Raw genomic sequence first — 16619 nt, forward strand, 5'->3', positions numbered from 1 at the left:
AAGAAGTGTGCGATTGGGCGGGTGGAAGTACGGTATCTGGGCTTCCACTTGGGCAACGGGCAGGTGCGTCCCCAAATTAACAAGACAGCAGCAATTGCGACCTGCCCGAGGCCCAAGACCAAAAAGGGGGTGAGACAGTTCCTGGGGCTGGCTGGCTACTATCGTAGGTTTATACTTAATTATTCGGACGTCACCAGCCCGCTGACTGATCTCACTAAAAAGGGGGCACCAGATCAGGTCCAGTGGACGGAGCAATGCCAGCGGGCTTTCTCTGAGGTAAAGGCTGCACTGTGCGGGGGGCCACTGTTACACTCCCCTGACTTTTCTCTCCCTTTTATGTTACAGATGGATGCATCGGACAGAGGGCTGGGGGGCGTTTTGTCCCAGGAGGTGGAGGGGGAGGACCGTCCAGTGCTGTACATCAGCAGAAAGCTGTCAGTACGTGAGGGGCACTACAGCACGATTGAAAAGGAGTGCCTCGCGATCAAGTGGGCAGTCCTCGCCCTCCGCTACTACCGTACCTGTTGGAAAGCCCTTTCACCCTCTGTTCGGACCACGCGCCCCTCCAGTGGCTCCACCGCATGAAGGATGCCAACGCGCTGATTACCCGTTTGTATCTGGCACTCCAACCCTTTAACTTCAAGGTGAACCACAGGCCAGGGGCGCAGATGGTTGTGGCAGACTTTCTCTCCCATCGGGGGGGGGAGTCGGCTGCAGACCAGACGGCTGCCCGGCCTGAGTCGGGTGGTGGGGGTATGTGGCAGCAGGGGCGTGGTCAAGTGCCAGTCTGTGACCGGAGGGCAGAGTCAGGGAAGGTAAGTGGCAGAATCACTACACCTGATGTCAATTAACCTGTGTTTGTGTCTTCCCAGTGACCGTGCCCTATATAAAGAGAGAGAGAGCAGAGGAAGTGAGGTCTCTCCTGAACCAGCCAAATTGTGTGTGTGACTGGGAGAGTGTTTGTGTCTGAAAAGAACAAATAAATTGAGTTATGGAACTTTATTCTGGCCTGCCGTCTTTCTGTGCTCCTCCCCCTCCTACGAACTGCTACAATAACATCTGGTTTTGTTTTTAATGAATTGATATAGCCTTTACACTCTTGCCCATTTGCTATCAGACTTCTAGCACTCCACTGAAGAATAAGCATTATGGTATGATTTGATGACTTCCCTCTGCTATCCCTTCTCCTTACTAAGATCTGCACATATTTTTTCTCAAGATAAGTCTTTTGTGTTCAAGAACTTTGCTGCTTCACTGTAATTTTGATTTTTTCTGTTTTAGTCTTTGCTTGTTCTCAGCAGTTGATAACATGGGCTAGAAACAGAACCAATCTGTCCATTGTGATTCCTGTTTGGTAGTTATCTGACAACCCTCTGTCTTTGCTCACCTGTTTATTTTGGATTATACTTTAATTTTTTCCTTCACAATCTTCACTGCTTCTGCATACGTTACTCTCCGTTCTGTTCTTACTTGCTGAACCTCAACTGCCTGTTTCCTCACTGTGCATCCTCCATATGCTGCTATGTGATTTCCTCTGCAGTTACAACGTTTTACTGCACTATTCCTCCCACATTCTCCATATGCATGCTCCCCTCCACATCTTCCACATCTCTGCTTTCCCTTACACACACTAGCAATGTGGCCATACCTCTGATGCTTCTAGCATCTAAGTGGAGGAGGAACATATGATCTTACACTGAAGGAACTTCATCTTTGAACTCCAGTAACACAGATGGACTATCTACTCTTTCCCCATTCCTAATTGCTTGTAGCCATCTAATTCCTATTATTGTTCCTCCTTTCAGCATTTCCTTCAGTTCATCCAGATTTTCTCTTCAGAGGATTCCTGATATCACTCCACTAACTGTTTCTCTCACCAATCACTCTTCTTTCTGCTATTCCTTTCTTACACACTGCTTGTAGTTTAAACACTTTATTTCTCTGTTCATCATTTTTGCACTTCACTAGCAACCTGCCATCTCTTAACACCTCAGCCATCTCTAGATCCCCAGTGGCTTTTCTCAGTCCATTAGTCAAGGCAATCGGACTTACAGACGATACCTCATCTCCTGCTTTAAACTTAAGAATAATCTTAAACTCTTCCTTCATTATTTTTTCCGTGCTTCACTGCTTTCCTCATCCTCTTCAAGTGCTCATTTGCCAGGTGTTGTAACTGTGCCATTTTCCCTTTCCTTCCTTCCTCCTCCTTTCCTATTTTTACCTACTCTTGTCCATTCCAGGTCCATATCTTCCTCCTCAGAAAGTCCTTCACTACTACTAGCCATTCGGATTCACTCACAATCCAGATTATGCCAAAACCACCTTTTGCACCGACCAACAGTTGCATCAAAGTTTCTTCTGAATTACCCCCTCACTCTCCTGTGTGCCATCCCACAGTTCCTTGTGGCAGCAACATTTTAGAGCAGCATTCACACAAACAAATCATGATATTCATAATTAAATGTTAAATCATTCAGTAGTCATTCGATAATTGGGATTCATGTCATGGACAGGAAGGTGAGTTTGAGCAAACGGTTTGAAAAGACTGTGAATACATCAGTACCTTCAAGATCCTTCCTGCTCAAACATTCTAGGTTAGCAGTGAATTATTTTAGCGCCGGACACTCGGTCAACGACCGAATAAAACAAGCACGGACCGGGAAACAATCGGATCAGTGTTTTTGTTTGTGTGACTGATCATGATCATGATCATGATTTTGTTTGTGTGACTGATCATGTTTCAAATAATGAATAAATTGAACACAAATAGAGTAGAAGTTGTATTCTTACCAAATCATGGTTTTGTTTTGATTCACTGCCATTGTTCATCGACATGTTCCTTTCATTTTTATTTGTGAACACACAGGTCTAAAATAATTTCACTTCAATGAGCTGTTACTATAGAAACAAGAAGGTATTAGAGCAAGCCCATTAATATAAACCTGCACTACTGTCAGAGCTGCTGTTCTTGAAAATTAATCAACACCTTCTGACCAATCAGAATAGACAACAGTAACAATTTTTTTTTTTGCTTTATTTGATTGAAAAAGAAAAGGATTTTTAAAAAAGAAGTTTTTCCAACAATCATGTTCAGAATCTAAATCAGGAGTCAGACCACAGACAGATCCAGTTCACAGAGACAGATTTATCATCATTATTTACACACACAATACATGACAACATTAAAAGAGATGTTTTTTGGAGGAAAAAGTCAGTTGTAGGTTTACAGTGATTTTCACAAACACATATTTAAGACACTGTCATTATTTCCCACAGATTAAATCATCTAAAAATATCCATCCAAAGTGGGGAAAAAAAGCCTGTTGCGTATCAATACAGCGGCTTGCTGACATCCTGACCTCAGTATTAAAAGCTTCTGTCTGAAAATGAGTTCAGCACAGAAACTTCATCACTGGGGGAAACTTTATTCTCCTGTGCTCTTATCTTTTATTCTGCAAAGTTTTGATTGTAATATTTGGATAAAAATCCCAAACTCACAGATAAACCTGGATTTATAAGGTTCTATCTGTGGGCCAATCATCATCCAGGCTGAATATGGGACGAACACGACATCGGCAGCCTGAACCGATCATGTACCGTATGTTCTAATGGAGTTTAAATATTGTTCAATGTTTTACAATCAAATCTCAGGGTTTAGAAACAACTTCAGATTTTAAAAAGTGAAAGTGGATTTTACATCTTAGAACACAAGCAGAAAAATCAAATTCATTCCAAAAGTGATGTTTTATTTTTATATAGTGTGACCTGAACAGGTTTAAAATGTTGTTCTGTTCTGGCTTTATTACTGTTTATTAGTTATTTAATGAGACGCTGCTTAATATGAAACAAACAGAACTTTATAATGCGAAGGTCATGAGATCATTTTCTTTTTAAATTTGATGAGTTCCTTGTCTGACAGTTAATTTTTAACATTTCCTTTTTAATTATTTTAAAATTATTCATCTGTTTGAATTTAAATATTAAAATGAGTGTTTTTGTGCAGCTGGATTGTGTTCTAATGAAACAGACGACTGAGCAACAACGTGGCAACGTGCAGGAATTTTACAGAAAACACTACACACTTTTATTCTGGATCACACAATCTCACTGTAGAACCATAAAACAAGTAGACCCCGAACCCAGCGTATAGAGTCTGAGTGAATGTGGTGCAGACTCTGTGGAGGAGCTTCATTGTGTCAGAGACGCTGTAGAAGGACAGAATTCCTGCACTGTGATCCACATACACTCCTATTCTGGAGGCTGATGGAACTCTGAGATCAGTCTCAATGCTGTTGTGATAGAAAGAGAGAGAAGAAGAAGAACAGCACAGACTCCAGGACTGATTGTTGAATCCAGACCCACACTCATTACCCCATCCTTTCCTTCTGATGTCTTTATATGAGACTGATATGGACACCACCACAGCTCCACTCCACCTCCCAGTAACAGCGTCCACACACACTCTCCTTATACAACACCTGAATGCAGGAATCAAATCTCTCTGGATGATCAGAGTAACGCTGCTCTCTCTCACTCCATCTCACCACTCTGTTCTTCTCAGACAGAATGAGGTGACGATGTACGATGTTGGGATCCAACAGAAATCTAAAATAAAAGAGAAAAACAAGCTGAACATTGTGAACATGTTGGGCCAGTTTGTGAATGGAGAGTGAAGCTGGGGAAGGTGAGTAGCAAAGTGGAAGCACCTGTGGTGAATTAATGTGCTGTGTTTGTGTGGAGTGACAGGGAGAAGATAAAAGGGGGAGAGGAGCAGTGTAGTTGGTCTTACCCAGGCTGAAGTCACACTGGTGCATTGAGTCCATCATTTGTTATGTCAGCTGAAAAGCGTATTTGTTTTGTTTTGAGTGGTGGTTTGAAATAAAGCCCAAAAAGTGAACCTCATCCCACCTGCCCATTATTCAGTATCAACAGTGATAAGGGAATGGTTATGCTGATGCCAAAAGCCAAGACACTGTAAATGAATCTTCACCATGGAGTCCTCCCCATTCAAAGAGCTGGTCCATGCTCTCACCACTGCCCAACAAAACCAGCACCAGGTGCTGGTCATGATGAGGACAGAGCAAGAGCAGCACTTCGAGGCTCTGCTGCAGGTCCAGCAAGAAGACCACCAGACGCTCCTGCGCTTCATCACTCCAGCAGGTGCACCAGCCGCAGTTCATGGGATTTCCCCAAGTCACTCTCACAAAAATGCAGCTGCATTATGACCTGGAGGCTTTCATGGAGCTCTCCAAGCAAACTGTGGGGGTGACCAGACAAGCAGACCCCACTTGTTACCACTCCAGACTGGTGAAGTGTAACTTGTGACTCAGCAACTGCCCACGGAGAATCGGCTGGTGTATGCGGACTTGAAGGGTGTAATTCTCCAGCAAGTCAGCCACTCCCCAGAGCAACACTGGCAGTGCTTCCATGCACTGATGCTGGAGGAGGTCAGCCGGCCTGCTCTTTGCCTATGGCCAGCAGCTGCGGGATGCCTGCTAGTGGTGGTTGAGGGCAGAGGATCGTGATGTCAAGGGAGTCATCAACGCGGTAGCACTGGAGCAATTCATCGCTCGACTGCCAAGGGGACAGTGGAATGGGTCCAGTACCACCGCCTGGCGTTGCTGGATCGGGCCACTGAGCTGGCGGAGGGCCATCTGGCAGTGGTTCCAGTGGCTAGACCCTCTGTTTGCAGTGTGCGAGGTCCCACAAACCTCGACCGGGTTTTCCCTGTTTGAATTGTTGTATGGATGCAAGCCTTATAGTGTCTTAGACATCATTAGAGAAAATTGGGAAGAGGGGCCTTATCAGAGCAAAAATGAAATTCAATATGTTCTTGACCTGAGAGCAAAACTCCACACACTGAGTTACATAACCCAGGAGAATATGCTACAGGCCCAAGAATGTCAATCTCACCTCCACAACAGAGGGACACAGCTAAGGAAATTTGCACCAGGAGATAAAGTCCTCATTTTACTTCCCATTTCAAGTTCAAAATTGCTCACCAAGTGGCAAGGGCCCTTTGAGGTCACATGGCAAACAGTGGAGGAAGACTATGATGTCAAAATGACATTATACCTGAGCAGGAAAAACAAAATGGCAAAAAAAAAAATTCCAGGTTAACAAAATCAAAGATTCTGGTTGATTTTAATAAGAGCATGGGAAATCTTGAGATGATTGAAGCAGTGTGGTGCCATGAGGAGACCCTCTGCTCTGTAGTAGAGGAAGAACTTTGTTTTACACCATAATTCAACCGATAATCTTATGACATACATTATCTATTTAAACATATTAAGCTGTATTTATGTAAATGTTTAATAAATATTCATTTATTGATCCACCCTGATTTTATTGTTCATAATGGTACATGTGTAAAGGGGTGTAAAAAGTAAGTCTCTGTGTGTGTGTGTGTGTGTGTGTGTGTGTGTTCAGCTGCTTCATCCTGTCACAATTTAGTGTTGACTGAAATGTTCACCAACTGATCTGGGGGTGGGTTTCCCAGCCTCTTAATGCTAAGAGCATCTTAACTAGGAAAGATATGTTTATTGTGATGCTCGCGCTACCATTTAACGATGATCTTTGTGCTACGATGCTTTTGGGAAACCCACCCCTAACCAGATTACAACTATCACTGAAGATAAATTTAATACTCTGTTCACCAGAACACATACATTTTAATCAGCTTTTACAGAATCCTTCTGATTGAGACACACATTGAAATTAAAGTTCAAATCATATCACTGACTAAAGCACCTGTTTCTAGATGGGAAACTATAATTATGGAAAGATTTCTAGTTCTCACCTGTTTCTCAGCTCTTTCTGTTGCAACTGAAACAGCATCATGGTCTTTATGTTTCTTCAACATGCACAAAGAGCAAATACATATTTGATCAGTATGACAGTAGATCTCAATCAGCTTATGTTCAGAGCAGATCTTCTCTTGGAGTTTTGCTGAGGCTTCAATTAATGTGTGTTTTTTTCAAAGTAGGAACTTCAAGATGAGGTTTCAGATGAATTTCACAAAATGAAGCCACACACATCAGACAGGACTTGACGGCTTTGTGTTTTCTCCCGGTGCAGAAATCACACTCCACATCTCCAGGTCCAGCGTAACAGTGAGCAGGAGAAGCAGCTTGGACTTCAGTCTTCTTCAGTTTCTCCACCACTTCATCCAGCATGTTGTTTCTGCGTAGAACAGGCCTTGTCGTGAAAGTGTCTCTGCACTGAGGACAGCTGTAGACGCCCTTCTGATCCTCCTGATCCCAGCAGCCATTAATACACACCTTACAGAAACTGTGACCACAGGGGATAGTCACCGGATCCTTCAGGAGATCCAGACACACTGGACACATGAACTGGTCCTGAGCTACTGAAATACTGGCCTCAGCCATTTTCCTGAAATCACACCGAAAGAGAGCGAGAATCAGTTTTCTCTGAAATGAGGGGTCACTTCCTGGTTCTGTGTTTGAGTGAGTGAAAGAGAGAGAGAAGAACAAACACAAAGCGGTCATAAATAGTCCTCTATTTACCATTTCATCTCCCGTCAGTGCAGAAATATAACCCATGTAGCTGCACCGATTAGGATAAATTTCATGAGAGTTTATGAAAGTTGAAATCAGTTGATTCAGTGAACTTGATTAAATTTTTTTTAAAGTTTTCTTTTCCCATTTTCCCCTGTCTTTCTGTCCATGAAGTATAAGCAGTTAAATCACATCTTAAAATCAGAATTCCAGATAGAATTGTATAATATGCAAACACAATCAAGTTGTTATTTGGAGGCTCAGTTTTAGTGTAGCGCTACATCACTGAAAAAAACCACACAACCCAAGCAACCTTTTAACATCAGTTCGACATCTTCAAGAAAAGACACACAAGAGGATTTACAGCAGGACCGTGTCTTACTACAAGCACTAAAAACTACCACATTGTGCTCATTAAGGATGGAAATAAAGCAGAAATATTTCACTGTCATCTGCACTTCAGTGTCATTTGTTCTGCTGAAATATTTTCCTCATTCTGTCAGTTTGGAATTTAGTGAGGAGTGAAAATGAATCGAAATAAATGACTCTTCATTATGACAAGGGGGAGTCAAATAAACACCTTATTTTATTTGTCTTACATTTACTGTGAATAGAAGTCCCACTTTCTCATGAACAGATTGTTGAGATGGAAATGAAGTTGGTAGATGAATATGTTTGAGATCAGAGATCCTGAGTCGCCTCAATCAGTCATTAGATGTGTCTTTGAGAAGTAGGAGAACACTGGAGAACCAGGAGGAAAACCACACTGACACGGGTCATTTTACCTTTGGGTCATTTTAACATTGTTAACAGGCTGAAATGAATCTCCTGAAAGGCAGAAGAAAGAAATCTGCTAGTAGTGTTAACACAAGACTTTATCTAATCCCAATCAGTGCAGGGTTCAAACCCCATCCACCAGAAATATCATTAAAATCAAAGGGAAAGGCAGAGACGAGGCGAGATCATCATCAGGAGATCTATCCAGAATAAACACGGCTCACAACTGAGGAGATTTGCTAACACACTGGAAGGGTTCACAGTTAGTGAAGGTCTATGTACATTTAAAAAAAAACAGACAGGAAATGAGTGGAGGAAGTGATTCAAATGTGTGTAAAGGCGCCCTCTGGTGGTCTGGAGGAGAAATGTCCAGGTTCAATATTAGTGTTCATCCACATGTTTCTTTCATTTTTATTTGTGAACACACAGGTCTAAAATAATTTCACTTCAATGAGCTGTTATGTGGTCGGCACAGTGGTGTAGTGGTTAGCGCTGTCGCCTCGCAGCAAGAAGGTCCGGGTTCGAGCCCTCTGGCCGGTGAGGGCCTTTCTGTGCGGAGTTTGCATGTTCTCCCCGTGTCTGCGTGGGTTTCCTCCGGGTGCTCCGGTTTCCCCCACAGTCCAAAGACATGCAGGTTAGGTTAACTGGTGACTCTAAATTGACCGTAGGTGTGAATGTGAGTGTGAATGGTTGTCTGTGTCTATGTGTCAGCCCTGTGATGACCTGGCGACTTGTCCGGGGTGTACCCCACCTTTCGCCCGTAGTCAGCTGGGATAGGCTCCAGCTTGCCTGCGACCCTGTAGAACAGGATAAAGCGGCTAGAGATAATGAGATGAAAATGAGCTGTTACTATAGAAACAAGAACATATTAGAGCAAGCCCATTAATATAAACCTGCACTACTGTCAGAGCTGCTGTTATAGAAAATTAATCAACACCTTCTGACCAATCAGAAAAGGAAACTGCAACAGATTTGTTGCTTTATTTGACTGAAAATGAAAAGGATTTTTAACAATGAAGTTTTTCCAACAATCATGTTCAGAATCTAAATCAGGAGTCAGAGCACAGACAGATCCAGTTCACAGAGACAGATTTATCATCACTATTCACACACACAATATATGACAACATTAAAAGAGATGTTTTTGGAGGAAAAGTCAGTTGGAGGTTTACATTGATTTTCACAAACACATATTTATGACACTGTAGTTATTTCCCACATGTTAATTAATCTAAAAATACACATTGAAAGTGGAGGGAAAAAAACCTGCATGCATTGATACAGCGGCTTGCTGACATCCTGACCTCAGTATTAAAAGCTTCTGTCTGAAAATGAGTTAACCACAGAAAAATCAAATTCTTTCCAAAAGTGATATTTTATTTTTACATAGTGTGACCTGAACAGATTTAAAATGTTGTTCTGTTCTGGCTTTATTACTGTTTATTAGTTATTTAATGAGACGCTGCTTAATATGAAACAAACAGAACTTTATAATGCTAAGGTCATGAGATAATTTTCTTTTTAAATTTTACAAGTTTAATTTTTAACATTTCCTTTTTAATTATTTTAAATGATTAATCTGTTTTAATTGAAATATTAAATGACGGGGGGGGGTTGTGCAGCTGGATTTTGTTCTAGTAAAACAGATGGCTGAGCAACAACATGGCAAATGTGCAGGAAAAAACACGACACTTTTTTTTTATTCTGGATCACACAATCTCACAGCAGAACCAGAAACCTTGTAAAACCCAAACCCAGCATATAGCGGTTGAGTGAATGTGGTGTGGACTCTGTGGAGGAGCTTCATCGTGTCAGAGACGCTGTAGAAGGACAGAGTTCCTGCACTGTGATCCACATACACTCCTATTCTGGAGGCTGATGGAACGCTGAGATTAGCCTTTATGTTATTGTGCCAGAAAGACAGATAAGAAGAAGAACCCCACAAACCCCAGGACTGATTGTTGAATCCAAACACACACCCCTTACTCGATCCTTTCCTGCTGATGTCTTTATATGAGACTGATATGAACACAACTCCATCACGACTCCTCTCTACCTCCCAGTAACAGCGTCCACACACACTCTCCTTACACAACACCTGAAACCAAGAGTCAAATCTCTCTGGATGATCAGAGTACGGCTGTACACTCTTACTGAGCGTTACTACTCTGTTCTTCTCAGACAGAATGAGGTTACAGTGTGCTGTGTTGGGATCCAGAGTCAGATAACAGAAATCTAAAATAAAAGAGAAAAACAAACTGAACATGTTGGGTTTAATTCACCTATTATATTTATGTGAAGCAAGTGTGTGTGTGTGTGTGTGTGTGTGTGTGTATGTGTGTGTGTGTGTGTGTGTGTGTGTGTTAGATGCACATTTCAGAAACTCTTCTCTGCTCTGTGGTTCTGGTTCTGAAATGATCTGAACTGCTGCAGCTGTGGAGAGAAAAATGGAAACATGAGTTTGTGTAAAAGATGGAAAGAGTTTAAAGTGATCCAGTCAGTTTATTCATTTTAAATCAGTGTTTTAGTTCAAAGTGTTGGGTGAATAAAGTGTCTGCAGAAAAGAAAGCAGGAGCATCGCTAAGAAATAACATCACTGTTCCTCCAGCAGGAACAGCTCCTCTTACCATGTGGAGGGATTTTGTTGAATTCCTCCTCACAGAATTCCTCGAGTCTCTTTTTCAGATCTGAGAGAGAATTCATCACTCCATTAATTGAGAGATGTTGATGGACAGTGATGCTGGATGTGTGAAATTTTGGTCTATGAAATGGAGGAGACTGACGTCCAGAAGCTAAAACCTACAGAAAGCAAATTAAACTTCAAGCAGAGATAAATTAGCATACACAAACAAAGGACTAAGGAAAGTAAAAGAAAGGAATAAAGATTATGTAGCACAGCATTGCATCACTTAGTTTTTTGCTTGCTTGCTTGTTCCGGTTGTTATCCACTTCCAGGCAGGTCTGCCTGCTCACTACTGGTCACGTCATGCTTGACGGTAGATAGGAGCTGTCCCGACCTTTCTCTGTCCTCTGCATAGTGCCTAGCTATCTCCAAGTCGCACCCCTCTCTCAAGAATAGTACCATGTTTGATTGTAGAGTTTTCATCAGATTTGTCCACGGATGACCAACATCCCGACAGCTGTGATCAGGTACCCAGTCAAGTAAGTATCTAGGTATTCTGCTTTTCTGCATGCGTGAGACATGGCTAAAGTAGCTGAGTCAACTGAAACTTAAGGTGACAATTTTCCAACAGTCAGTTTTACAGGTGACAGTATATCTTTTTGCAAAATTCATGATTTTTTACAGTTGTCATCTTTACATCCATCAGTGTTCTGTCACTACATTATGCAGCATGCATTACACAAAAATGTCATGGGCTGAAGACCGTAGGTGTGGGCTAGGACCCAATAAACAGACACTAACTGTGCAGGAGTAAAAATAAGAGTCTTTCATGTATCTTCTACAATACACAGACACACAAAAACAAAAGGCTGCAGCAAAGGCAACAAAAGGTTGGATGCAGTCTTAAGGAGGAAACCATCCTAAATGAGTAAGGCACTCTAGAAGCAAGCCAAGCTCTCAAAAAACAATAATGAAAACAGTAGTCAGTTCAAAAACATGAAAAATGTGAAGATATTCCCTTAGCAAGCACAGTGTGCAAAATTAATAAACAGTCTATCAAGTCCAGAGTGTAAATCCAAAGTGGGAGGAAAAAGCTTGTGATCCAAAACAGTCAGCAAAGTCATAATCCAAAAGTAAAAAAAAAAAAGAGAGAGAGAGAGAGAGAGAGACATACAGAGCAAAAACATGAGCTAAACTTGACGAGGTTGCGAGGGTAATGCCACATCAAGAAATTCTCCAAGCGGTGTTAATAAAGAGCTGTTGATGAGCAGATCAAAGTCAGTTGTGCTGGCAGTAGCAAAGGGAAGACTTGGGGGAAAAAACACAGAGTGGAATACATGGAATATGATGGACAAATATACAGCCAAAATATGGAGTGAAGCACAAAACCTGGATCAGGACCTCGAGGTTCTGGGCTGGATCATGACATTATTCCCCCCTTCTACGGATACCTCTGTGCATCCCATGTAGGGTTTCCAGGTTTTTGCATTGGAAATCCCTGATGAGTGGCGGGTCAAGGATAAACTGTGTTGGCACCCAACCCCTCTCCTCTGGGCCATACCCCTTCCAGTCAACTAAGTACTGCAACCCTTCAACCTTGTCAATGGACCTTTGGTAGCTTCTTGACAGTAAAGGCTCCACCACCGTCAATGAACCTGGGGGAGGGGTCTTGGAAGGAGGCAAAAAAGGACTGGAGACCAGGGGTCTTAGTTGAGAGACATGAAAGGAGGGGTAGACATGACGCATGGACCTGGGTAACAACAGTCTGACAGTGTGGGGTTAATAACTTAAGAAATGGGAAAAGGACCAACAAACCAGAAAGCCAGCTTCTGGTGGGAAAATTGAAGGGGGAGATTGGCAGTGGATAACATGACCTTCTGCCTGGGATAATAAACTGGATTTGGTGTGTGGTGTTGATCTGCATTCCTCTTGTACAATTGGCTGGAGTGTAACAGGTGATGTCTGGTGTGTACCCACACCCTGTGACAGAGTTGGATAAAGGCTTGAACAGAGGGGAAAGATGCCACCTCCTCCTGCTCAGGGAAAAGAGGCAGTTTGTAACCAAGACAATATTGAAAAGAGGTCAGTCCAGTAGATGATGAGGGAAGGCTATTATAACCGTATTCAATCAATGGCAGGGCCTGGCTCCAGGAAGGTGCATCAACAGATATCAAGCACTACAGGGTGACCTCTAAACTCTGATTAGTGCACTCCATCTGCCCATTGGTCTGTGGATGGTAACTGGGAGGAGAGATTAGGAGTGACCCCAATGAGTTTACAGAACTCTTTCCAAAAATGAGCTGAGTACTGTGGACCTCTGTCAGACATGTCCAAAGGCAAACCATGAATCCTGAAAACATAGTTGATTAGAAGGTCAACAGTTTCTTTAGCAAAAGGCAGCTTATGTAGGGGGACAAAATGAGCTGCTTTAGAAAAACGATTGACTATATTCAGAATACAAATGTTACCCTTAGTACTGGGAAGACTGGTGACGAAATCCACAATGATATGAGACCAGGGACGGTGAGGCATTGGAAGGGATCTTAACAGCCTGGCCACAGATTGGTTGCCAGTCTTGTTTCTGAAACAGATGTCACAGCCCATCACAAAAATCTTGACATCCTTCCATATGGTAGGCCACCAGAAAAGTTGCCTGAGGATGGAGAGAGTCTAAGCAATCCCTGGGTGACAGGTGAGAAGTAAAATGTGCCCCAACTGAAGCATCTGAGAACATACACAAAGGGGCACATGAAGACTGTTAGGTGGTCCACTACATGGCCCCAGATCACCAGACGGAGCCTCCTGAACAATAGCTTCAACTTTGAGCCAAGCAGCAGCCACTAGGCATTGGGCAGGGAGGATGGGTTCAGTGGTGCCTTGCTGAAAGTCAGGAGAAAACTGCCTGGAGAGAGTGTCTATCTTGGCATTCTTGGAGCCTGGTCTGAAAGATGGCACAAACTTAAAGCATGAGAAGAATAATGACCATCTGGCTTGGCATGAGGTAAGTCATTAAGCTGACTTGAATGTATTCAAGGGTCCATATGATAAATGGGGTTTTAGTCCCCTCCAACCAATGCCTTCATTCCTCCAGTGCCAGCTTGATCGCTAACAGTTCCTGATCTCCTAGGCAAAAGTTGCGCTCAGCAGGAGTCAAACCATGAAAGAAGAACGTGCAGAAATGCATCTTATCATCCTTGGCTGACCTCTGGGACAGGACCACCCCTGCACCAGTGTCCAAGGGATCCACTTCAAGAATGAACTGACCTACAGGGTCAGGAATGATGAGAATGGAAGCTGGTGTTGAGTGATGTGAAGGCATTCTCTGCATAGTTATTTCAGTGAAAGGGGAGCTCAGAGGATGTGAGCTCAGTAAGAGGACTGGCAATGGAGCTATAGTTCCTGATGAATCTGTGACAAAAATTAGTAAACCCCAACAAGCATTGCAACTCCCTACAAGAAGAGAAAATGGGCCATTCTGAGTCAACCTTGACTTTGTCTGGTTCCATTTGGACCATGCCTGGGGAAATAACAAAACCCAAAAATGGGATTGTGCACTTATGGAATTCACATTTCTCAGCTTTGGCAAAAAGTTGATTCTTCAGAAGCTGCTGCAGGACCTGTCTGATGTGGAACTGGTGAGTCTCAAGCATGGATGAAAAAATCAAAACATCATCGAGATATACAAACATGAATTGGTTGATGAAAGCCCGTAAGATGTCATTAACCAATGCTTGGAACACAGAAGGTGTGTTAGTGAGCCCAAACAGTAAGACAAAATACTCATAGTGTCCCGTAGGGGTATTGAAAGCCATCTTCCACTCGTCCCCCTCTCTTATGTGAACCAGGTGGTAGGCATTGCAGAGGTTCAGCTTGGAGAAAAATCGAGCCCCCTGCAACAGTTCAATGGCTATGGACACAAAAAATAGCTGGTAACGGGTGGCACAGTGGTGTAGTGGTTAGCATTGTTGACTCACAGCAAGAAGGTTCTGAATTCGAGCCCAGAGGCTGACAGGGGCCTTTCTGTGTGGAGTTTGCATGTTCTTCCTGTGTCTGTGTGGGTTTCCTCTGGGTGCTCCAGTTTCCCCCACAGTTCAAAGACCATGTTAACCTAATGCGGTTAGGTTAACATGGGGCAGCCTTGGACTGAAGTGCCCTTGAATTAGGCACCTAGCCCCCAACTGCTGCCCGGGCGCTGTAGCATAGCTGCCCACTATTCTAGGTATGTGTGTGTGCATGCATGTGTGTGTTCACTGCTTCAGATGGGTTAAATGCAGAGAGGAATTTCACTCTGCTTAAGTGTACGTGTGATAAAAAAAAAAGTTGTTGTTCTTCTTCTTCTAACGGTTCTTGGTAGTGATCTCGTTTAGGCCTCAATAGTCAATGCAGGGCCTGCGAGACTTGTCTTTATTTTCTATAAAAAAGAAACCTGCTCTAACTGGAGATGATGAGGGCCAGATGATGCCAGCCACAAGAGACTCAGAGACATATTTGTCCATGGCCTCCTTCTCAGAAGGAGAGAGAGTATAGATGTGACCCTTGGTAGGTGTAGTTCCAGGTAACGGTTTGATGGCACAAGCATAAGCCCAATGGGGAGGAAGAGAGGTGGCTAGAGCCTTACTAAACACCTGACAAAGGTCCAGGTACTCCAGAAGAACATCAGAAAGATTGATAGTCTCATCAAGACTGGTGACTTGAGAAACCAGAGGAGTCTGAGCTGAAGACAAGCAGGTGGCCAGGCAGTGCGTACTCCAGGAAAGGACGGTTCCATCACCCCAGCTGAGATGAGGATTTTGTAGGCGTAACCATGGGAGGACAAGGAAAATGGGTATATCAGAGTTATTCATGATGAAGAAAGAGATAGATTCCACACGCTTCCCTGAGACTTTCAAAATAACAGCCTCCATTACATGGGAAATGGGAATGAGTTTGGCACTATTAAGTGCTCTGGTGACTAGGGGACATCCTAACTTCTGTAAGGTGATCCCAAGCTCCTCAGCCAAAGCAGTCTTAATGAAGCTTTGGTCTGCCCCAGAGTCAATGAGAACCTTAACTGGGTGACTCTTATCCTGGAAAATGAGTTTTACATGAAACACAGACCTCTAGGCAAGGCAAGAATGTGTCAGTATGCCCACCCATATCCCTGCTGCTGCTGGTGGGCAAGCTCTTTTAAAGGATAATGTGAAATGAAAAGTCCAGACTTTCCACAGAAATAGCAGGACCTGGTCTCACGGTGGCACCTTCTCTCTTCCAGAGTGACCTGGATCCTGCCTAACTGCATGGGCTCAGATACAGTGGAAACGATAGCATCAAACAGAGTGATGATGACCTCAGGCTCAAACCTAAGGCTTCTGCTTTGTTTACATTGACATAAGTGGGTGTCCATCTGATCTGCAAGGTTCACTCAGCCATCCAGCCTCTCTAGGAGGTCATGAAACATGATCTTATCCAAAATAGAGTTATTTAACCCATAAAAAAGGCATTGTGCAATGCACTGGCATTCCAATCCACCACTGCAGCCAGAGTGTGAAATTCAATGGCGTAGTTGTAAACTGACTGACTGCCTTGCTTCAGCTCCATTAGTCATCTTGCTGCTTCCTTGCCCTCAGGGGATTGATCAAAAACCTTCTGCATCTCCTCAGAAAACTCCTTGTAACTTGAACAACAGGGAGCCTTAGTGTCCTAAATGGCTATGCCCCACTCCA

At 43.2% G+C, this 16619-nt stretch overlaps 1 protein-coding gene across 3 annotated transcripts in view; it reads right to left on the reverse strand.

The window, feature by feature from the left end:
- Positions 1–16619, reverse strand: part of LOC132880009 (E3 ubiquitin/ISG15 ligase TRIM25-like) — a 76004-nt gene that overhangs the window by 45068 nt on the left and 14317 nt on the right. The window contains exons 4-8 of one of the 3 annotated variants that reach the window (XM_060913763.1): positions 15721–15788; positions 12562–12572; positions 10922–10999; positions 10668–10727; positions 9307–10529 (exon numbers count right to left, since the gene is read on the reverse strand). In XM_060913763.1, the coding sequence (XP_060769746.1) occupies positions 9994–10529; positions 10668–10727; positions 10922–10999; positions 12562–12572; positions 15721–15788 (753 nt within the window). In that variant the 3' untranslated portion in view covers positions 9307–9993. Of the gene's footprint in view, positions 1–9306; positions 10530–10667; positions 10728–10921; positions 11094–12561; positions 12573–15720; positions 15789–16619 lie in introns of those variants that run through there. The other 2 variants (XM_060913762.1, XM_060913761.1) reach the window with 2 other exon arrangements.

The sequence above is a fragment of the Neoarius graeffei genome, chromosome 2 (assembly GCF_027579695.1).
Source record: "Neoarius graeffei isolate fNeoGra1 chromosome 2, fNeoGra1.pri, whole genome shotgun sequence".
Taxonomy (NCBI): Eukaryota; Metazoa; Chordata; class Actinopteri; order Siluriformes; family Ariidae; genus Neoarius; species Neoarius graeffei.